Source organism: Carassius gibelio, chromosome A19 (genome assembly GCF_023724105.1).
Source record: "Carassius gibelio isolate Cgi1373 ecotype wild population from Czech Republic chromosome A19, carGib1.2-hapl.c, whole genome shotgun sequence".
Lineage (NCBI taxonomy): Eukaryota > Metazoa > Chordata > Actinopteri > Cypriniformes > Cyprinidae > Carassius > Carassius gibelio.
This window is the reverse complement of record NC_068389.1, coordinates 22,688,271-22,711,995: the sequence shown is the minus strand read 5'-3', so window position 1 is coordinate 22,711,995 and position 23,725 is coordinate 22,688,271. Positions and strand designations below refer to the sequence as shown.

General features: G+C 40.3%; 1 protein-coding gene across 7 annotated transcripts; it reads left to right on the top strand.

Moving 5' to 3' along the window:
• Nucleotides 1–920: 920 nt before the first annotated feature.
• LOC127935088 (ubiquitin-associated protein 2-like) lies at nt 921–23,189 on the top strand. 7 transcript variants are annotated; one of them, XM_052532681.1, is made up of 30 exons: nt 934–1,064; nt 2,820–2,957; nt 3,982–4,059; nt 4,446–4,556; nt 4,925–5,099; nt 5,741–5,836; nt 6,995–7,040; nt 9,699–9,743; nt 10,029–10,135; nt 10,275–10,334; nt 10,414–10,466; nt 10,543–10,628; nt 10,971–11,151; nt 11,336–11,537; nt 11,621–11,952; nt 12,060–12,238; nt 13,211–13,331; nt 14,076–14,115; nt 14,330–14,525; nt 14,607–14,673; nt 14,857–15,175; nt 15,985–16,073; nt 16,192–16,245; nt 16,350–16,431; nt 16,550–16,770; nt 17,425–17,530; nt 18,642–18,791; nt 20,021–20,088; nt 20,168–20,362; nt 21,559–23,189. In XM_052532681.1, exons 2-30 carry the CDS (start codon nt 2,862–2,864, stop codon nt 21,652–21,654), a joined length of 3,651 nt encoding a protein of 1,216 aa, XP_052388641.1. In that variant the 5' UTR covers nt 934–1,064; nt 2,820–2,861; the 3' UTR covers nt 21,655–23,189. The 7 variants fall into 7 exon arrangements, with proteins under 7 accessions (XP_052388645.1, XP_052388641.1, XP_052388648.1 ...); XM_052532682.1 differs by lacking the exon at nt 934–1,064 and adding an exon at nt 1,065–1,246; XM_052532685.1 differs by lacking the exon at nt 18,642–18,791 and having other exon boundaries at nt 921–1,064.
• Nucleotides 23,190–23,725: the final 536 nt, after the last annotated feature.

Here is a 23,725-nt window from a genome sequence, read left to right as displayed (position 1 = left end):
TGACCTTAGACCTCAGAGAACACAGTGGACCAACACCAGCAGATGACATGTCACCCCAAAACATCACTGACTGTGGAAACTTTACACTGGACCTCAAGCAACATGGATTGTGTGCCTCTCTTCTCTTGCTCCACATTCTGAGACCCTGATATCCAAAGGAAAGGCAAAATTTACTTTAATCAGAGAACATAACTTTGGACCACTCAGCAGCAGTCCAGTCCTTTTTGTCTTTAGCCCAGGTGAAATGCTTCTGACGCTGTCTGTTGTTCAAGAGTGGCTTGACACAAGGAATGCGACAGCTGAAACCCATGTCTCACATACGTCTGTGCGTAGTGGTTCTTGAAGCACTGACTCCAGCTGCAGTCCACTCTTTGTGAATCTCCCCCACATTTTTGAAGTGGTGTTGTTTCAAAATCCTCTCCAGGGTGTGGTTATCCCTATTGCTTGTAGTACGCTTTTTCTAAAACTAAGAATGAATTAAATCATAAATACATTAAAAATTTAACTAATAGCATGGCCTTTCCATTTCGTGTGTTATTATAGTCACTTGACTAGTGGCTGGTGTGTGAAGTTTCATAAAACTGGAAAACGTTCTGAATTTATGTGGTAGGAGTTTTTTAAAGGAAAAATTAAGAGAAAAAAATTATCGCCTAATATGCAATCTACAAATAAAAAAAAAAAAAAGTAATTGTATGAACACTGTAAAATGTAATTTATCTAACCACAAGTATTGAATTTTTTCACTATTCAGTTCTTATTTGTTGTTTATTGTACATAAATAAATAAATTAGTTTCAAGGTCCTAAACTTATTCACGGAATATGTAGTCTATGTAATTGTGATATCAGTATCAATTATGAGGTGGGTTTTTGCATTACAGATTCCACAACAACTACTGGGTGACAGATTATATATTGCATAATTGTGTTTTTTCAGTTGATATCACTGTGGTTGATGTACATACGTACGCTGTCATCACGTGGTTGTGCTCTGCGCGTGAAGCTGCAGTAGCTGTGATAAACCACGTGACGCGGTGATCCGGGTGTCAGATTGGAAGAGAAACAGGTAAATTTTGATTTTCTCGCTTATTGTCTGCGCGAGTCGGTTCGGCCTTGTTGTCGGTTTTGGGGAATCGATTAAGGACGCGAAAGAGTTCGTGTTTTGTTTCCGTCTGATAAGGAGGTTGATAGTAAAGCCTCTGTCTGTCGGCGCTATCTCCACGTTTCTGACATCCAGCCGGGTCTTTGGTTAGTACCTCGTCTGTTGTTCATTTTTATCATTCTGGGCCTGTAGGCCTCAGTGAAGCCTCGGTGTCGAGTGTACAGGTGAACCGACGGGAGTGCGCCTCACCCCGTGGGGCGTGTGCCTTCCAGATAAGCAAATGCAAAATATTATCTTCTCTATTAATCTAAGGAACTATTTACCCACAGTGTTTCAACTACGTTGAGAAATCATGTAGTTGATTAGAAACCGGAAAACTTTCATTGGTGGCCAGCAGCAGCATCATGATGCCCGATAACCGGCCATGAGGTTATTAGACGCTGCCAGAGCGGAAGCCACCCATCATCTAACGTTAGATCTCGTCTATTTTATTTAACGTATTAACATTCTTTTAAGACTACTAAAAACCGTCTGTATGTGTTCATATTGTTTCGTTAGATCTTGTGTGTTTGAGTTTATACCGAGTTGGTTTTCCAAGGCCCATCGCCTCGACGTATCAGTAGTCCTTCATCTCTTAAGGTTTATTATTATTATAATTTACTAAGTTGGAATAGCTTACATTTTTGCTTCCTTTTTAGCCAGTAGTTTAATATGGGATTCCCAGGATGTAGATCTAGTGTAGAGCACAACAGGTAAAGTAGGTTACCTGTTGGATGCTTATTTTAGAGATTGATTGGAGACTGTGTAAGTTAGGCAGTGTTTTATGTTCCAGTGCATGGAAATGAATGCCTTTTATGTGCTTCTATTCCTAGAAAATATCCCTTGTTGTAGATCTACTTGGGCTTTGGTGTTTTAATTACTGTAGGGTGTGAGTGCTCAAGGAACATGAAATGACGTGCTGACACTTTCACCCATGGACTGTGTGATTGGTTTCACGTCTCCATCATGGTCTCAGTCTGACAGCTTCATCCTCGCTCTCACCCCGTTCAGAGGCCATTGAGGGTGTTTTTGTTAAGCTGTGTGCGGTAAAGCACGTCGTCCGTCTGTTTTCCCGCGGCTGGTCCCGCGTGTTTCTGTCACGCTGGCTGATTCTATGCGCGTTCCAAAGTGCGCAGTTGCTTTCGGCCACCACATGCCCTGCATTTCCTTATGCGCAGAGCCGCTACACTGGGCTGTTTGGCATTACCACACACAGAATATTTCACAATTTGCAGCAGGTGGATTGATTTTGGTGTCTCTTTATCGAAATATCAAGCGTTGCGGTGTGTGTGTGTGCGTTTTAAGAATTAAAAACAAACAGAGGATGTTGAGCCCCGGAAGCGCGTACATGGTTGACCTGTTGCGCCTTGACTTGTAAACATCATAAAATATTGCTTTTCACGTGCGATAATTGCGCAAAGTTTTCGAATTTCTTGGAATCGTATTTCTGTTGGTGTTCCTGAAAACCGCTGCCGTCTTTTTTATGGGTAGAGCCTCAGGCATGTGACGATGTTTACTTCCAGTTTTGGCTTATCAAAATGGCCACACAAAGGTGTAGCGTGTTTGTTTGCATGCAGGTTTAATGGGAATATGGCTTGTCAAGACCATGTGATGTTTTAAGGATTGCTTATTTTTGGCGAGTTGTCAGTAACATTTCTTCTACCTGTTTCTCTTTTAAAGGCGTGATTCCTTTGTAAATACTGTTATTTGTATATACTGTAAATGATGACTTCAGTGGGCGGAAGCCGGGCCCGGGGCAACTGGGAGCAGACGCAGGGTCAGACACCGAGCCAGTCACAGCACAAGCAGAGGCCCCAGGTGAACTCTCACACATGAAGTTGTGTTGATTAATTCTAGTGATTGGAGATGTTATGTCAAAGCCCCTTTAGCCCACCCCAAAAAACTGTCTACACCAGTTGAATTTTTTTATTTTTTTAAATTGGGTACTCTTTCCATCTACAGAATATATTTACAGATGTTGACATTTGTTATAACTTTTGACAGGGGCATTAAAACTAGGTCTTGAAATCCTGCATTTAAATGGAGTCTGTATGTTAAAATATCTTAAAACTAAAAAGATAGGCTTAAGCCTTAAAATAAGTCACTGCCATTGATTTGCATCGAGATGTACACCAGTAAAGTTTTTTTTTTTTTTTTCTAAGGCACATTTAAAAAAACTAAACGGGCCTAAAAGTGTTAATTTAAGCTTAAATGTCATTGCAACAAGCAACTGTATTATAATTGATCGTATTGGAATATTCAAGATGCCAGCTCATTTGTAAAGATTTACTTTTGTTCTGTGAAGTGCAAAAAACACAAGCTAACCAACAGCCATCATGCACATTAATTTTGAAGGTATGGCTATTTGAAAGCATCAAGCTAATTAATTGTTTTTAGCTTGAACTTAAGACTTGATGATGCATGATTCAAGGTGATTTACTAATAGATTTTGTGGGTGAAAGGGAAACTCCTACAATGCATATGCCAGGGGTGTAGAAACTTGGTCCTGGAAGGCTGGTGTCCTGTTGAATTTGTCTGCAATTTGCCTCAACACACCTGACTGGAAGTTTCTAGTATCCCTAGTAAGACATTGATTAGCTGGTTCAGGTGTGTTTATTTGGAGTTAGACAGTGTCCCTAAGGACCAGGTTTGGACACCCCTGGCATATGCATTCTCATTAGATGCAAAAATAATTCTTTAGTAAATCCTGACAGTAAACAACACCAAAAGAGGGATTGTGCTGGTGCTGTTAGTAAATCTGGCACAATAAATGATGCCTACAATCATTGCAGTATGTTTCTCACCTGCCCTGAATTCAGATTTAATAATTTTGTTTATTCAGGCCACTGCTGAGCAGATCCGACTCGCGCAGATGATCTCGGACCATAATGATGCAGACTTTGAAGAGAAGGTCAAGCAGGTGAGTAGGGATGTCGGGAAATGATAGCAGGTTCTGCTTAACCTTCATCAAATGGGCCCTTCAATAAAGACGGTGGTTTGACAGTAGCTTCTAATCAGTTTTTCGTTGCGCTGTTCTGATGTGCCTGTACCTGCAGTCAGCGCGCACACAATTTCCCTCAGTGCTCTCTCTATAGCTCTGACGGGGACTATCTGTGCTAGAGTAAAGTTTGAGCTGCTACCGGATGCTCTCTCTCAGTCTCACTCTGAGTTAGAGAGCAACATAAAGCTCAGACACTTCACAGTGTTTCCATCAGTCCCCTGAGCCACTTCAGTTTCATTTTGTTGCCTTCCAAATATATGGCCCAAGTCATACACCCATGTGGAGCTTTCATTTCTCTTTTCCAGCTGGTTGACATCACAGGAAAGGATCAGGATGAGTCCATGATAGCGCTTCACGACTGCAATGGAGACGTCAACAGAGCCATCAATGTCCTGTTGGAGGGCAGCCCTGACACCGTGAGTTAAAAAGCCCAAATATATATAATTTATATACTCCTAATATTTAGATTTTGAATTTCTTGAATTGGCTTTGTTTATCTCATTTCAATTTGCTTCAGCATTTTTTCACTTTTTTTTTATTTATTATTATTATATAGTTGGGCTTCTATAGATTTTGTTTCGGTATTAGTACTTCAGTCTTTTTAGGAATGAAACTGAAAATATTTTTGTGTAATATTAATAGTTTAACTATAACAATACAGTTTTAAGCTGTTTATTAAAATGTTTATATTATACCGGATTCAAAGTCTTATAATTTCAAATCTGTTTTTTTTTTTTTATATCCATCCCTCTTTTACATGTTAAATTTGCCCTTTGCTTTGCAGGACTCATGGGAGATGGTTGGAAAGAAGAAAGGAGTGTCAGGTCAGAAGGAAAGCACACAGACAGATGGAGGAGATGAAGGCAAGGAGAACCGAGAGAAAGGAGGAGAAAGAGATGTGGCACGTCGCCGAGGAGGGGCCCCGCGGAGGGGCCGTGGAGCCAGCCGTGGGCGAGAGTGTGAGTGGAGAAGTTACTTATGCTTTTGTTGCTACTCCTTTATTTTAGTCTGAAAGATATCTTCACTCTTTTTTTCCAAATTAAACGAGGCACTAAGTTAAATTCAACATTTGCTTTGGGCCATTTAAGAGAACTGTACTTTCTTAGTCTGCAGTCAGCCTCAGGACAGACTGCAGCACACCACAAACCCCTCGCTGCTCTCTCTATAGTGCTGAAGGGACTGTGTGTGTGCCACAGTAAAGTTTGAGCTGCTACCGGATACTCTCACTCAGCCTTAGTCTGAGGTAGAGAGCAACATAAGGCTCATATACTTTGACTCAAGTCTTGTGGTTTGTTTTATAATCTGACATTGAGAGCTGTTAGTCTTCAGCAATCATTTGATGGGCTGCCAGTCAAAGTGAGATAATGAGAAAATGAAATATGCTATTCCTGAACACCAAAAGAATTGATCATAAAACGTGTAAAAGTTTGCCAAGTGTTTTGTTGCTCTTGGTTTTGTGCAACATCATTATCCTGATACTTTTACAATGGAGGCTGCTTTTAACCTTCCTTTATTTTTATATTATATTTATGCGTGCGTATTTACATTCATTTATTTATTTTCTTTTCAACTCGTTCCATTCTTTGTTTCCTCTCTTCAGTCCGTGGGCAGGAGAATGGGTTGGATGGGGCCAAGGCAGGTGGGGTTGCAGGCAGAGGAATGGAACGAGGCCGTCGGGGAAGAGGCAGAGGAAGAGGTAAGTACTAGGGGTGTAATGGTTCAAATTACTCCTGGTTCAGTTTGTATCACCGTTTTAGAATATTTTGCTATATTTAGGGAAGAATTTACTACTGGCAAATAAAAATAAAGAAAATAACAAATTATTCAACTTCAAGCAACAGCACAAATAGATACAATAGAGCAAAGATACAACTAAAATAAACAGTGCTTTTCAGGTTTTTTAGGTAGGTCTAACTTTAGTTTATAGTTACTGAAATTGAACAAAGTAATCAAATGTAAAGTAACATTGCATATTAGACTGTATAAATTAAAGAGAAATCTTTAAAGTTACAATGAAGATTCATTCAGCAGCAGTGAGGCATTTCCTGGTCTTTTCCTTGTCTTTTGTTGTTTGGTTTACATTTAAAAAATTAGAAGTGTGCACAGATCCAGTACACTGATACTCTATGTACAACCAACTATGTCTGCTAGGATACTGACCAAGATGGGCATAATTATTTTTGTGTGAATTTGTCCAATCAAACAAAAAAAATGTGTGCACTCTCTGAGCACACACAAATCCCCTCACTGCGCGTGTGCTTTCTCATCAGTTACAATGTCAGACACATAAAGGGCATAACATAAAACAGACAAGCAGATGCCACATAAAAGCTCAAAAGTATAATGCACATCATTCACATCTTCTGGCTCTTGAATGTTTAAACTGGCAAGGCTTGATGAGTTTAGTTTAAACCGATAGCAGCATGTGCTAAGTCTTTCCTGTGCACATGCTCTATCAACACCTGGGTGATGACCGCATAAATGACTGCTCATATTCATATTGGCACTTGCATTGAACAAAGTTTACAAAGAGTGACTGTTTTGTACAATTATTATTTTTTTTTTTCATCACTGTTGTTGAAATGTGTTGGACAGCCAGAATGCGTATCCATCGACAGAAACATACAATAGGCAAACTTTGTTTTACGCTTTTTTAACAAACCATATTACAGATGCCTTGTCAGATTTAAGTTGAACTGTGGGGCAAATGCGTGCAGAGCAGTACAGTGTCCTTGTATTTTGTTTTTAAGGGAGAGCTGTTACACCCCTAGTAAGTATCACTATTGCTAATGGTTAACGAGGAGAATGAAAATGGTTAGTGGTTTTGGATTGACTTCATATTTCTTTCCTGCAGGTGGAGCTGGAAGGCGAGGTGGGAGATTTTCAGCACAGGGCATGGGGTAAGTTTGTGTTCTTCCATTAAGATCCTTACTTTTTTTGCATGTTCTTTAGAGATCTCCCAGATTGGCAGAATCTAGGAAATGCTAATGGTGTCCAGTTAGCAAAAATGTTAAATTCTCTGCTTCAAAAATGGTTGAAGATATGACAGAAATACTTTGTAGAGAAAGCTGTTCTGTTGAGTCCAGCCTGCTGGGTTTTTAAGGCCTGCTGGTGTGCTTATCTTGAGACTCTGTGCACATTTATGTCCTGTAAACCACAAAGAATTGAGCATGTTTTCCATGTAGTAGTTTAACCAGGTAAGTAAGAGTTATTGTGGGTTTATTTGCTGCTTTTTGGTGCTATGCCTTTTTAGACTTTCAGGGCTTAATGCTAAGAATCTTTTGTAGTAGCCCGGTTGAAACGGTGATTAATTTTTACTTGCCCTGCCAAAAACTTTCACTGGCCAGCTGTTCAGCTGTAAACAAAGCAGTGCAGCTGTAATTAACACTACTTTAAATGCGTTATACAGAGGCTAAATGAAAACACAATGTGAACTTTTCTGAAGACAGTCAATTGCCCACAGAGACCCCCAATTCAATATTTAGGATTTTCTTCCAATTGATCTTGCTCTGCCTGCTACAGTATTTTTTCCTCTTTGTGTCCGTCTTCAGCATCTCTGGCCTCCGTTAATGGCCGTTTACACACTTAGTTATATTTCCACACAAATGACAATTAAAAAAATGACTGCATGAAGTCCAGAACAGAGATCTGTTGAAATAAAAAAAAAATGGCCAGTCCACTGGTCCATCTATACTCCACTGTATAAAGTAAATATAGTTAAATTATTGTTAAACTACAAAGTTACTTGGCAAGAAGGGGATTATTTATTTGTCCATTCAAGACGCATCTCTCTGTGTGCGCTGTACACACAGAACACAGCGCACGAGTACTGACTCAACTTGTATTTTGCGTCTTGCTTGATTGTTTTAAAATCACTGGAATTTTTTTAATTAGCCAGGCTTAAACTAGTCCAAATGATAAACATTCATGATGACGTAGCAGTGACCCAATCAGGCTAGGGCTGCAACAAATGATTTTGATAATCGATTAATCTAACTTATTAGTATGGTTAACCGACTAATTGTTTATTATTTCACTGATTAATCAGGCCTGAGATCCAGTTTTGATCTATGCAAAGCAAACTATTACTTTAATGACTTTTTTTTCCACTAATAAAAAAATCGCCGTATTAGCTAGCTCCACACTTGAGAGCTTGTATAATCAGATGCGGTCTTAACTGCTGCTTTCACACAGCTGACAGTCTTTGTTATTGAGAGCAAAGCGCACAGCGTATGTTTACGTAATCATCCAAACGTCGCTGCGCAGCTTCAGGTTCGGTTCTGCTCCGTTTGCTCTGAAGCACTGTCTTCTCTTGAATTGCATCAGGAGGGCTGAATTACAATCTTGCGCTACAGTGCCACACTGGTCAAACTGCGTTATTGCAGGGTCTTACATTAGGTCATGAGATCAAACGACTACTCTACAATGAAAATATTTGTCTACAGTTTTTTTTCTTTTTTCTTGAAGTTGTCGATTATGTAGACTAATTGTATCCGCACTAAATTGGGCTAGTGACCAATTCGTCGACTGTTCCAAGTGTCTTTCACGCTGGGCCAGGCCATCAGGCAGTCCTTATTGTCGAGCACTGGGCTTGATGACGGTTCACTAAATTGGTGGCAAATAGGGGTGTGCAGTAGAAATACAGGTAGATAGGTCAACCTCTAGAAATCGGAATAATTTCTTTTGCGGTTATCAAAATGCCATATATCAGAGTGCAGGGAATGTCTGTTGCTCTCACTTCGTTTTTGGAAAGAAAAAGAACAAGCTTATTAAAGCAGTATGATATGGAAGTGAAGCTCTCATGTTTTATATCTGCACCTTCACTTCCACTGTCGACATGAAATGAGAAGTGTTTATATTCACTGAATTACCTCAGGTATGGAAAAGTACATCGCCTGTCAAAAGTTTGGATTTTATATTTTGTTCATTTGATCTAATGCTTCTAAAAATGTGTAGATTTTCTGCATCGATTTGTTGCTCACCCCAACAGTAACCAAGATGCATTGCAGTATTAAGGCATTACAAGCATTAAAAATGTTTTTCATTCTTTTGTTTAAAAATATTAGAAGAGTTTCAATGTCAAGCGTCTAGTTTAGCTTTTTACTGCAATATTCATTAGTCTAGAATCTAGTCATGTTGCGGCCCTGGAGCGGTTTTCTGTTTCTGTCAAGGCCGTCTGGTCACTTTTCTTTGACTTGCAGTCAGGCTTCTTACTGGCCCCTTTCGCTTGTTTGGTTTGAAGTGTGCTTTTGGATTTTGCATGTTTGGTTTTCAATTCTTGGCCTCCGATCTTGCAGAGTACCACCAGTTTAGCATCGTTTGAGTTGGCAAGTCACACCTCTAGCTTAGCTGTTTGATTCTAAAGCATTGTCTGATTCTTTTACACCTGTAGAGCAGGTGTGGTGGTTTGACCAGTAATGGATGTGAGCATGACGGTTGAAATCGCTCTCTCTCTGTATCGCGCACATACTCAAGCACATCTTTGTTCACACCATGCACCCCCGTCTTTCTGCTTGTGTTGAGTTGCTTGTAATTCTCCCTGTTGTTTCTCCCTAAAGCCAGATTGATATGAGCCCCAGATATGATTTTTCAGGAGATGAGAGGTGAGTTGAATACATTTATGAGCGTGTTGGTTTTGTTTGTGTAGGATCAAAAGGGTTTATAGCGATTAGTTATTGAAGAATGCATCAGTTTGAGATTCATATGTGTTTATTTTCCACTGGTTTGTTTTCCGGGTTTGAAAGTGATTCGAAAGCACATTTGCGTCTTTGGTATAAATTTTTTTTTTGCACATTGTTACTGATGGTCGATGACTAACTATTTCTTGCCTCCCTCATTTACTCAATGTTTGCTCAAAAAACAATTTTCATTTTTTTTTTTTCTTTTAGTACGTTTAACCCAGCGGACTACACCGAGCCAACCCAAACAGAAGAGAGCTACACAAGCGGCAGCACTTGGAGTAACACAGGCAACCTGGAACCCGAGGATGGAAACAGTGAGTGATGCCACAAGTGTCTCTTGTAAACCCCTCCTCTAGTTCCCGGCAATGTTGGCCTTTCATCAGGCTGAAGTACACAGTCCATTTAAAACAAATATGAAAGGGTGGATGTTCTGACCTGAATCTGTTTCCACAGGGCTTGAGTTTACAGGTGGAGAGGGAACAAACTATCCTAGGAAGTTTGACTCCGCCCCTGGTGAGTATTGCATTGGGCGTTTTGCTAAGGATTTGGTCACCTGTTGTCAATGTAAGTGAGCTTAATATCTGTATAACAGGTGCTTGGAGAACTGCCACAGAAGAGTGGGGCATGGAGGACTGGAATGAGGATGTTAGTATTTGAACAGATACTAAAAAAACAGCTTTTAAGTTTAAGACTGAGCATCTAACTCTTGTTCGTTATTTAGTTGTCAGAGACCAAGATATTCACTGCCTCCAGTGTGGCGTCCATGCCCATTCCACAGGAGAATGTCACAATTACAGCTGGACAGAGGTAAGCCAGTGGCTATTTCAGGGCTTCTGTGAAATTCACTTGCCATGTAAAATGATTTTGGCCTTTTTTTGGTAATTTTTTTTTTTTTTAAATACAGTAAAAACATTTTCATTAAAACAAATGTTTAAATGCATTTAATATTTAAACATAATTTAATATTTGAATGATCACTACTATCGAAAGTCTACATTTTGAATGCAGGCTATTCTTCTATTTAGAAGGCATGCAATTTCAATAATTCTGTGGTGTCTAGATTTTCACAACCCAATTCCAAATATTTATACATGTGCTGCTGTCTCGGCTTATGTGAACGTTATGGACATAAGCTTGTTTGATTTTCAGGATTGATCTGGCGGTGTTGCTGGGGAAGACACCTCCCTCCTCTTCCTCAGAGGCAGAGCCTGCTTCGCTTGAAGGCCCACAGCCACCATCTCTGTCTCAGTCTCTTGTGTTCAGCAGCTCAAAGCAGACCGCATCAATGTCCCAGTCCTCCTCTAGTGCTCCTTACAGCCAGCACAGCATGGTGAGCAAGATGTCAAATGAAGTCATAAAGGTCACGTCATTGCTGTTTTTAAGGGCCACTTGTATTTATTTTATCAGTTGTATTAGCCAGTTGGCATTCATAACTGAAATCGATGTTATCGTACCCAAATAAATTGGTGGCAGCCAAAACATTATCATTTTGTCTCTCTCTTTTCTTACCTCAGGTAAGCATGCTCACTAAGGGTTTCGGTGATGTTGGTGATCCAAAAGGAACCACTGGAGGCTCCACAACTGGTTCTCAATTTCTGGAGCAGTTTAAGACGGCCCAGGCTTTGGCCCAGCTAGTGGCCCAACACTCACAAAGCAGCACACCCAGTGCTGGTGCTTCAACCTGGGATACCAGCCCCCCTACACTGGGGCAATATGGTAAGGGGACTGACATGGTTTGAATAACTTCTATGATTGTTCAGACCTTTCTGTGTGGTCTTATTCTTTCTCTGTGTCTGCAGATATGAAACCTCAAACAGAGCCTGTGCACAGTCCCTTTACCAAACGACAGCCCTACAAGCCCACCTCCACTTCCTCCTCAATGGATGCCTTCTTGCAGGACAAAGCCACACCTGCTTCTACCACCTCAGCCATGCCCCCTCAGTCCACTCCATCATCATCATCATCATCACTGCCCCATGCCACCATCACCACCCCTCTCCCCAAACCCTCAGGTCCCAGCCCAGGTCAGCAGAACTCTTCCAGCCCAGCCGATCCTCAGGCATCCAGCCCACTCCCCCTGCAGCAGCACAAACTAAAACAGCAGAAGAAGAGGGCTTCCATCTCAACCAAGGTCATGATTCTCTAAGTTTGTTGTGGTCTTTTGTTGCTGTTTTGGGGAATAATGGCATTGATCAGCTTTGCCTTATCTGTTTACTCAAGTGCTGTTGTGATTTGCAGATTCCAGCCCTAGCAGTGGAGATGCCAGGCTCTGCGGATATATCTGGGCTCAACCTGCAGTTTGGAGCATTACAGTTTGGCTCTGAACCGGTGCTTCCAGAGTACGATGCCTCGGCAGCTGTTGCCACGACGACACCAGGCATCCAAGGCCAGAACAGCCTTTACACAAGTGCTAGCAAGTGGGTAACTCATGTCTGCGTAAGACTGTCAGACTAAAGCTTTTATCTTAATGCATTCATAGTTTCAAGCACAGTAACAAAGCTGTACAATTTTGTAAGGCTTTGAAATTAATAAAAAAAGTACTTTTTTTTTTTTTTTTTTTTTTTTTTACCTCAAACAATTATGAAAATACAATAATCGAGTGAAAACGATTGCACCCCATTCTGCCATCATTTGCAGTGTTCTGCTTTCGTTTCTCCAGAAGAGCCCCATTTTCTGTGGAAAATCAATTAAATCATGTAACGTGACATTTGCTAAATGGGACCTGCTTGATTTATCGTAGTATATTTATTCATGTTTTTAACAATAGAACAATCAGGGGATCTCGAGGTACATCTAAATGCATGAAATCCAAAAGAACGGAACATAAAATTTTCCAAAAGGGACCATCACCGGGCAAGTAAGAGCCAACTGTAGATTTATTACACAAATGACAGCAAGGTTCAAATCTAATCTTCATATTGTATAGTACACTGGGAGTGAAATAGGCTCTGTTAATACATTTATAATGTGATCACTAGCTGTTCCTGTCTAAATGAACATAAAATGTGCAATTACATCACAGCCTTTACAACTTAATCGCAGTTATATAAAAAAACCCATCCAAAGTGCGCACACACCACAGTGAACACACACCCGGAGCAGTGGGCAGCCATTTATGCTGTGGTGCCCGGTGAACAGTTAGGGGTTCGATGCCTTGCTCAGGGGCATCTCAGTCGTGGTGTTGAGGGTGGAGAGAGTGCTGTGCATTCACTCCCCCCCACATACAATCCCTACTGGCATGAGACTCAAGTTTGCAACCTTTGGATTACGAGTCCAGCTCTCTAACCATTAGGCCATGACTTCCCTTTTTCAGTTTTACTTTGATTATGCTGTCCTAACAGCATCCCAATCATAGAATATCTGTTGACGTTTTTCTGGTTTGTCCACAGTGAGCAAGCAACAGCCCTGTCCAACCCCAGTCAGATGGAGCTTTATGAGCCAAGAGCCAGCCAGACACGGCGCTACCCTACTTCTGTGTCCTCATCACCACAGAAAGACATTCAGTCCAAGGTTAGATTCAGTCTAAACACAAGCAGCCCTTAGGCCGGTGACACACTGGATGCGTGGCGCAAGCGTCTCAGCCGCGTGGCGTGTCGGTTTTTAATTCGGCTCCCATGTTAACAGGTTAGAGCTTACAGACCGCCTGCGTGAGACGCGCGTCTCAGGCGCGGCTCGAGCCGCGCGGCAAACGCTTGCTTGCTAGAAATAGAACCGACGCCTATTTTTACCGTGACACGCGCGCATGTTGGAAGCTTTTCCAGGCTAAATATAATAGGAAAATGTGTTTAAATGTCATTTTGTACACAAATACATATGATTTCCTGATATTTTGATATTTGAAAGTCCATAGGTTGACATAAATTCAGATATAAATGTAATAAAAAAAAAATAATAATAATTATCGATTTTCAAATATTGCACCTATCAAACATAATCTATTTCGTCCTTTATCAGTAGGCGTAGGTGTAGGTGTGTAGAAAAAAGTATATATTGTTGTAATGAAGACATGAGCCTGGTCTGTCAACGGTCTCCCTCTACAGCAGCAGCGCGCCAGCGCCGCGTCAGGCACGCTTCTGGTGTGTAAAGACACAGAATCCGCCACGCTTCTGGGACGCTTCAGACACGCGGCGCTCACGCCACGCATCCAGTGTGTCACCGGCCTTAGTCACCTATCAGTTTAGTGAGGGTTTGTTTTATTTTTTATTTTGTGAAAATGATGCTTCATCTAAGCTAACCTTTTCTTTCTGATTACAGAATGGGTTCAATTCGATGCAGACGTCACAATCTTTGGAAGGTATAACTTTTAAAGTTTTAAAAATCAGAATCCACCTGACTTTAAAGAGCTTGAGCATTTAAAGCAGTAGATGACATTAGTTCTGCGCACACTAATGAACAGAATGTAATTGTCTGTTGTTGTGTACAATAATATAGTTGTTATAGTTACCGCTCTTGTGAACAAGTCTCATACAACTGATAAAACTTGTTAAATATCCCATTATCATTCCTAGCTGCAGCAGGCTCTGCAGTGCCAGTGAAACCAGTGTCCGAATCAGTCGTCCCATCATCGGTTTCCAACATATCCTCATTGACTGATCCCTCATCAGGTCCTCCTTCCCTGCTGACTACATCCAGTCAAACACCTCTCAGTGCTCTTGGACACGAAGACGGCTTGCCCGGCTCACTGGCCCCTCCTCAGCACAATAAGTAAGGCATTTTGTTTGCATTACTTCAGTTTAGTGTGTCTGGATAAGAGAGATGCTAATAATACTGCACCTTTCCCATCAGCCCCCTTCCTTCACAGCAAAGCAGTTTGGCACCTTCTTCAGTTCGCACTTCAAACTCAAGCCTACTGGTGAGTTTGCCACTAAGTGTTATAAGGACAGAGCAAGTGAATATGAAGTCAATATTATGTCTGTTTTGGTAATGCATAGTCTTATTTGGCACAACTCATCGGTGTTCTTATCGTGAAAATATAATTACTTGATCTGCCTCATGACTAATTTAAATTTAAATCCCTTGTCACTGTGCCTCCTAGCACCAAAGTGTGGATGGCGATTCCAGCTTGCACTCCTCGTCCTTCTCATCTGTCTCTGTGGCTCCTTCAGTTCCTCCACCTTCTTTAGCTACTTCAGCAGCCCCTGTTTCCCACACTGGCCCCATTCCCCCCTCTTCTTCTGTCAGTTCGGTCTCTGCGCAGTCTGCATTGGGCCCGGGCAGCAGTCTGACCCTGGGATTGAATAGTGGTGCTGGTGTGGTTTCAATGGTCCCCCCTACGGCTGCTGCATCTTCATCATCTGCTGCCTTGGCCACTGCGGCACCTTCATCTGCCTTGTCTCGCAGCACGGCTGCCTCAGGTATGAATTGTGGTTGGAGTTGGGCAATTTGACCGGAGTCATTTATACGGTGACATTTAAAAACTTATTTTTATTGAAATTTTTTAGTAAGGTGCCATCAAAAAGACTAGAATTATCTGATACGTGCACCTGAAATGTTCAAGGCCCAGAAATATAGTAAGTGACATCTTCTTTTCTGTGTCAGTCTCCGCTGTGCATTCACGAGAGTACCATGATACGTGTGTGCATTCCTCTGCTTGTAAACAAGGTGCAGCGCATGTGTCTTGTATGTCAGAACACCGGCTCCTGTGTCCGCAGCAATACACACATGCATCGTGGTACCCTCCTGAGCACGGTTGAACCACCAGTGTCACTTGGACTATTTTATCGTTGTCCTTACTACCTTTCTGGGCCTTTACCGTTTTAGTTGTTACTGTCTATACAGGGTCAGAAAGCTCTTGGATTTCATTAGAAATATCTTGTGTTCCGAAGATGAACAAAGGTTTTGCGGGTTCGTATTGACATGAGTTCGAGTAAATAATTTTATGGTGAAATATCCCTTTAAAGTCACTGGACTTTTAGTGATTATTAATCTATTGCAACACTTAGATGTTACTGATTCTATGGGATGACTCCTTATTTGTTTAGCTAGAAAAAAAAGTTTATTGCGTGGAATAAATGAATGCAGAATCATCTTTTTAACATCATGTACAGACATGATCAATATCACTTTTCTTATCTCAGATGTATAAAACTAAACTTAAATGCTTTATGTAAGAGGATAAAACCACTTCAACTTAATTTGATTGTATGCTGCTTCATCTAAACAGGGAAAGCACCTCCAAACCTGCCTCCTGGAGTGCCGCCTTTGCTGCCCAACCCTTACATTATGGCTCCCGGCCTGCTTCACCCATACCCAGTGAGTGTTTAGACATTTTATTTATTTCTTTTTTGTTGTCAGTTCTGTATTCTTTTAGGCATGCTTTTTTTATCATGTATATTGTTTTGACTCACACCCTACTCTTTATATCCTTTAGCCCCAAATGTATGGCTACGATGACCTACAGATGCTGCAGACCAGGATACCACTGGTGAGGGGTTGTTCCTGTTTGATTAATAGCAGTATTTGACATGAAAGTTACTATGCTGTGTTTGTTTGTGCTGGATGTAGTTGAAACCTTATTTTCTTCTTCAGGACTATTACAGCATCCCATTTGCCACTCCAACCACAGCACTGACTGGCAGGGAAGGCAGTTTGACAAGCAACCCATATTCTGGTAAGATGCACTTTTTGTTGTTGTTTCTTTTAGGTTTGGTTTGCGCATTGAATTCAGTGTCCGGTGAGGGAACCCAAACACAATTTCTGAAACACTGTTTCTCAAAACTTTCTTGTAGCTGGTGACCTGTCAAAGTTTGGTCGTGGCGACGCCTCGTCTCCTGCACCCGCCACGACGCTGGCCCAGCCACAGCAGACCCAGACACAAACGCACCATACCACCCAGCAGCCCTTCCTCAACCCAGCCCTTCCACCAGGATACAGCTACACCAGCCTGCCCTATTATACTGGTGTCCCCGGTCTGCCCAACACCTTCCAGTACGGCCCTGCCATGTTTCCGGTAAAGTTTAACGCATCTTTTACACAGCCAAGTTAAAGCTTCTGTGCCTTCTCAAAATTCAGTGTAAAGAGACTGTGCAGCATAAAATCTAGACTTTAACCCGAAACCTGCTTTAACCCTCCTCAGCTTCTATTTTCAAAGTATTAAGCTGTAATTGCGGTGTGAATGTATTTGTGTAACGTAAGTTTTCCTCTGAAAATTATGCATTTTGGCTGTTTATCTTGCTCCATAATGGCATTTTAAAATTTGCAAACTTTTGTAAACTGTATTCAGAAACAAACATTTGTGAAAATGTCATGCATAGGCGTATTTCATGTTCAGTGTATAATACTACACTCTTGGATAATACTTTGGTAACTGTTGCTATGGTTACTTTTAAGAAACACGGGCTTGAGTCCCATTGCACGTTCATCGCGTGAACGGGACTTCTTGAGACTTACAACCACATTTACTTAAATCCCAAAAACTAACTGTGTGGATGTCACCCATGTCTGAGCCTAAGCTTCTCAATCCAGTCAACGACTGATCACTATTCTAGTTTTTTTTTTCTTTGATAATCCACTGCACTTGGATGTATGTGACAATGCAGTAGAATATATTTGGCTACATCTGTTTCGTTGTGACTTTAAAGACTGTTTCTGAACGTTCTTTCAGGTGGCTCCTACCTCCTCCAAACAGCACGGTGTGAATGTCGGTGTCAATGCGTCCGCAACAGCCTTTCAGCAAGCTAGTGGTTATGGATCACATGGATACAGCACTGGTAATGCATTTTCTTATGTCCATGCAATATTTAAAATACAATAAAACTGTTCAGATGCTTTGACAACTCGGAGGCTTTTTACAACTCAATCTGCCTAGAATTAGTCTACCCTTTTGCTGAAGTATTAGAAAAACTCTCTAATAACGTCTAGGTCTTGTAACCATCTTGAGTTTTCAAGCCATGTATAACTAAACTAGCTCAGTCACCTCTAAACCCTGTGTTGGCCAAATCTCTTCTTTTTCTTGTCTGTGAAGTTAAAGCATGAGACAATTAATCTTATGGTGTAATCCAAAGTACTGTGTTTTTGGAGAATGTTTGGTTTTCAAAACCAGCTGACTTTCACAATCACAACTGTACTGCATGGAGTTTTGTGTCGCTGTTTTAAACATGGATTCTACTTGTGGGGTAGTTTTAACAATTGAGGATTGTACTATTGAGTGTCCTGGATATCAACCTGCAGCCTCAGGAATATGGCCAACATTGATTTGGACAATTATCTACTGTTATATAGTGAATCTTAACTGTGCACAGATAGGCTAAAGCAAGCACTTCAGAGTGCTGCCGATGGGTGGGTCTCTGTGGAACCAGTGATGTAAGGAGAATGAGGTGGGAGGGAGGTCGCTTGGTTTAGGGTGGTGGGTTCACTCATGCTTTCCACACGCTGCTGTTGCTTTTGATCTTCCACCACTTTTGAGCACTGCTTGTTTTACTCTTCCATCACTTTGCTCTTACACTCCCATTCAATCTCCATGTCCTTATTTTTCTTCTGCAAATTCTTCCATATTATCTTTTCATACCAACGTTTTTCATAACTTCTATTCTTTCATTGATATTTTCCAGCTTCATCTTCTCCAGTCCTAATGTTCTGTTTTTGCAGTCTTTTTATTTCCATTGCTTCTGTTTATAAATGTCTTTCACCTTCTCGTCTTGTTCATGTTATGTTCTTAAATCACCAGTATTCTTTTCTGATAGGCCCCTCCCCCAGCTTGCAGTGTCTTTAGCCCCATCCCTATGCCCCGCCCCTTCACTCCTCCTCCTCCTCCCCTCTGGCCCTGCCTGGTGTGTGTCTAATGCTGTGGGGCTGTGGCTGTGTGTGTCTGACCGTTTGCAGGCTATGAGGATTTGGGCCAGGCTTCGGCAGGGAGTGGTGATTTCTGTAAGGGTGGCTATGGCACCGCCGTTGCCGCAGCCGCTGCTGCCGCCGCCGCCGTCGCTTCTGCACAAAACAAGCCCGCCAACTCTGTCACCGGGCCCGGAGTGGGTGAGTGCAGCCTCACGCTAAAACCCCCATTTTCCTTTTTCCTCCTCCCTTTTCTTTCTTAAGCTCTCTCTCTCCCCTCATTTGCTCCTAACTTACTACTGGTCAAGCTTGATGAAGCTGCCATGGACCGCATGGTCTCAGCTGGAAGGAGATCAGGAAACTGTGTTTCATTAGGAATGGTGGAGGACATGAAAGTATCCCTCTTTCGTTGGGTAGAACATCAGGGTTGTTTCTCTTGTGACTTTAAAACGTTCAAAAAGGGTTTCTTGATGTATGCCATCCATTACTGCAGCCAACTGTCCAAAAAGTGCATTGATTAGTGGAACAGTTTAAATGCCTTTATTTTCTCCAGTATTTTAAGGTATTTGAGTTCTGATCAGAAGTTTTGTTTCTCTGAAATGGTCAAATTTTCACTGTTAATGAGGTAAAATATCAGTTTCATAGAAAATGCTTTATGCATCATATTTTGTTAAAAGGTTTCTCCATCTTGTGAACATTTTTGTCAGCTTGATGATCTGTGTTTTACACTACTTATGGCAGCTGTTTTTTTTTTTTATATAAATGTAAGTAAATTGTGTAAGTGCATGCTCCTTTTCGATTTTAAATTGCATATATTGGTAAAAAATAATTAAACCAAGTTCAACATTAAATTAATTTGAAACCATTATTGGGAATATTGTGACAAAGTATTTTGTGGTTATTGCAGAGAGCATTGTTTTCAAATGTACCAAAAATGTATTATCATAATTGTTTAATTGAATTTACCCCATCCTCAAAGATTTCAGTCATCTTGGCATTACTTCAGCCACCTAAGAACACTTAACTCTATTAGTTTTAAGTGTTATTTTTATCGTTCTTGCTTGTGTACCATTTAGTGCCTCGTGTAAAAAGCACAAGTGTTGTCTGTGTGTGGATTTTCTTTTTAATTTTTAGTTTTTGCCTCTGATTAGCCTTGAAATGACCCTACTCTTGTTCACCGTTCTTTGGTAAAATGTGGAGGCACAGATGAGCAATTTTTAATCCCGGTCTTCTCATAAAGCCTATTGGAGGATCACATTTCTATGTTTCTGTATTTAAATAAGCGTTCCTCATTTACTGGATTTATCACAGCGTCATACTTCTAATCATATGCAAGTCAGCATTAAAGGGTCAGTCTGTTTCAAGCTAAGTGATGTTTTCCTGTTTTCAGCAATCATCATTTTGTTTTTGTTTAAACTTTTCTGCTTTAGGGGTGTCTGTGACCTCAAGCAACACGGGAGTCCCTGACATTTCAGGGTCTGTTTACACAAAGACGCAGGTGAGGATGCTCATCAAATTGAGTTTTTCTTTGTTTGATTAACTTAGTCACCAAAAGTGTCTCAATCTGATCTCCACAGTCTTTTGAGAAGCAGGGTTTCCACACCGGAACCCCCAGTGCTTCTTTCAGTCTGCCCTCAGCACTTGGGAGTGCTGGCCCTATCAACCCTACGGCTGCGGCGGGTTACGCTCCAGCCCCTTACATGCACATCTTGACCCCTCATCAGCAGCCCCACTCTCAGATGCTCCACCACCACCTGCAGCAGGACGGACAGGTAAAAGCTTGCACCATCACCTCTGCTTTTGTATTGGTAACCTTCATATAGACCCGTCAGGTTCAGGAAATAAAAACCTTCTTTCATTTCACATTTTCAACTTCTAGTAATGAATTGATGATGATGATGATGATGATAATTATTATTGTTATTAAAATGTTGTAAAAAAAAAAAAGCTTTTTTTTTAATTTATAATAATAATAGTGTTGTTTGGCTGTTTTTTCCTTCCAAATCAAAGCTCGTTTAGCTTGATCAAAGCCAAATAAATGTTTATGAATAAGAAGACTTGTTTCTAAACAAATGTAGTATTACTCCTCCAAATTAAAGCTTGATTTAGAATGCTTTTAAGTTTATTTGATATTATTGTTGTTTTATTAATTGTATATTGTTTGCATTGCTAGAATTACTATTATTTTTTATAATTATAATATTTGATTATAATATATTTTGTATTTAATATATAAAAAAATATTTATATACTGTATTTTCCAGACTATAAGTTGCAATTTTTTTTCATAGTTTGGCTGGTCCTCGACTTATAGTCAGGTGCGACTTAATTTATCAAAATTAATTTGACATGAACCAAGAGAAATGAAACAATAGAAAACATTACCGTCTACAGCCGCCAGATTCTGGCGCTCTATTCTGCTCGGTGCTCCTGTAGTCTACACTGAAGACATAGAGCCCCCTTCCTCAAATCTTGCCCTGGAGGTCCAATGCACTGCAGTGTTTAGCTCCAACCTGATCAAAGTCACCTGTCTGGGATTCTCTAATGATCCCAAAGACATTCATTGTAACTGATTAGCATGCTCAGATGTGTTTGATTAGGGTTAGAGCTAAACTCTGCAGGAAAGTGGATCTCGAGGTCCAGATTTGAGGATCCCTGACATAGAGCCTCTAGCGGCTGTAGACAGTAATTTTTTCTCTTGGTTCTAAATAAATGCGACTTATAGTCCAGTGCGACTTGTGTTTTTTTTCTTCATCATGACGTATTTTTGGACTGGTGCGACTTATAGTTCAAAAAATACGGTAGTAACTTTTCTTCCCCATGAAACCAATGCTCTTCATTTTGTTTGGTATAAAAGTTTAAAATTCACTTACATTTTTCTATTAATTTTTTTTTTTTTTTTTTTGAGCTCAATATAAATGTAAAATTTTTAATATGAAATATTTTATTTACATTTCCGTTCTCTCAGAGTGGCTCTGGGCAACGCAATCAGAATGCCTCCATTCAACAGAAGTCTCAGATCAACAAGTCAGGATACAACAGCTACAACTGGGGAGGCAATTAATACCCTGTCCTGCCCCGTCTGGTGTTCCAAAGGCTGGATTAGTGGAACCATACCTTTCTCTCCAGAAATCTCCCCCTTTTCTCTGTCCTCCACGGCGCTCCCTCTCCTCTCTCTGCACAGTCATCCTGCAGTACCAGCCCCATTCCACTGGTGGCGCTGTTCTAAGAGAGATACAGCACTGTAAGGCGCCGCTTGAAGAAGGGGCACGGGGGAGAAGTCTTAACAGGGAGCGTGATCTCGTGCATATATGGATAGTTACTTAGGCCTTCATGATTGGAGTAATTGAGTGTTTGGAGTTTGTGTTCAAAATACATAAAAGCCCCAAACTCCCTTTTCTTGTCTTTCTGGAATATGTAACATAGATCTGTTTTCTAGAAGGACAAATGTTTAGTTTTTTTCCCCTGTTGTTTTTCTTTTTACTATTGGATAAAATGAAAAAGAGGTATGTAAGAGAGAGAGAGGGCAGTGTTTTTTTTTTTTATTATTTTTTTTTTTTATTTCCCTCCTTTCTACTTCTTACTTGATCAGCACCTGCAATCCAAATGTACAAGTGCTGCCTCTGTTTCTCCCCCGCTATGAGTTTTTACCAAATTTTATTTTGGGAAAAGAAATCACTCTAAATTGGCTAGTGCAGTTGTGAAGTTTATTTTTTACCAAATATAAACGGATATATGAAAAAAAAAAATGTATAGCTGAGTTCACAGGCTTCAGTTCTGTAGCGTGTATGTGCATGTGTGTGTGTTTTGGTTTATTTTGTGTGTGTGTGTGTGTGTGAATGAATGAATTGCATCATCAGGGTGGCCAGTGTATGAGTGTTGTACTTATAGAAAAGGCTTCAATGTGTATTCCTTTTTAATTTCTTTATTGGAGCCTATTGTACTCTCCAGTTGTGAGAAGTGCACTGGTCACCTTATACTTTAGCCTATTTTCTGCAAACCTTTTTCTGTTGTTGTTGTCCTCATTAACCACCCTTCCTGTAGTGACAAGACTGGATTACGCCAAGGCATGACTTTTGATCTGTGTTTTGCCATAAGCGTGGAGTTTTTCATTTGCGAAAGGAATTGAGGTTACAGGTTTTTTTTTTTTTTTTTTTGGCCACCGTGTGTTCTTCCACAGCTTTTGTCCTCCTGTCATACCTGCAGTCATTCTCCCCCTCAAACACCTTCTGTCCCCAAATATATTCTTTTAGTAATATGATTATTAGGAAAGTGCTGATGGACAGAATTGTACTACGAGTATTTTTTTTTCTTTTTCTTTTGTCAGTGACTTTCTTTTTGTACTGTGCGTTTTAAAAAGATTTAAATGGATAAACTTGTCTTGTACATATATGTATAAAAACACAAGTACTGTAGTCTGTTTGTTTGATGGCTTTTTTTTTCTCCCCTCTTGAATCCTTACACACAGACTTGTTAGCTTTTTTTTTGTTTCATAATGTTTTTTATTTTGTAAAAAAAATATATAAATATTAAGTAAATAAACAAGAAAAAGACATTTTCATCATTTTGGGATGTGAATGTCTTTTTTTAAGAAAACCATGTTTGTGTGCCTTTTAACTGAAGTCTGCTGCTTTGTCTTCAAGTTTTAAAGTTTAAGGTCTTTTAAATGTTGCTTTGCAAACATTAAACAGAAATATCCAAATTCTTTTAAACCCAACATGAGATGGCCAGTTGACAGATAATTAAAAAATGCCAAGTTTATGGGTTACTTGTCAACTGATTTTATATATAGATCTATCTATCTTAAGGTGTCATTATTGTTAATGCATAAAACTGATATTTGCAAATGGGAGCATTACAAATGTTAGTTGGGGATTTTAATTAAATGTCATGCAAGACATTGAGAAGTTCATCCACGAATTGTCCATAAATACTGTGGGTGCAAAGTATTGCACTAATCTAAGCTATTTTGCTTCATAGGAGTAATCAAATATCATATTTTGGTAAAAACATTTTACAATGCATAAACTGCCATACTCAAGGTAATTTTAATTAAAGTTAGTACTGTGCATTTGCTGTTTATGTTGTCCCTTTGATCTTGTGTAAATGATAAGATCCAATATATAGGTTATAAT

Coding starts and splice junctions, on each gene's coding strand:
- LOC127935088 (XM_052532681.1), top strand. CDS start 2,862: ATGATGACTTCAGTGGGCGGAAGCCGGGCCCGGGGCAACTGGGAGCAG. Junction 4,557..4,924: donor TGGAGGGCAGCCCTGACACC/GTGAGTTAAAAA, acceptor TTTGCTTTGCAG/GACTCATGGGAGATGGTTGG. Junction 10,335..10,413: donor GAAGTTTGACTCCGCCCCTG/GTGAGTATTGCA, acceptor TCTGTATAACAG/GTGCTTGGAGAACTGCCACA.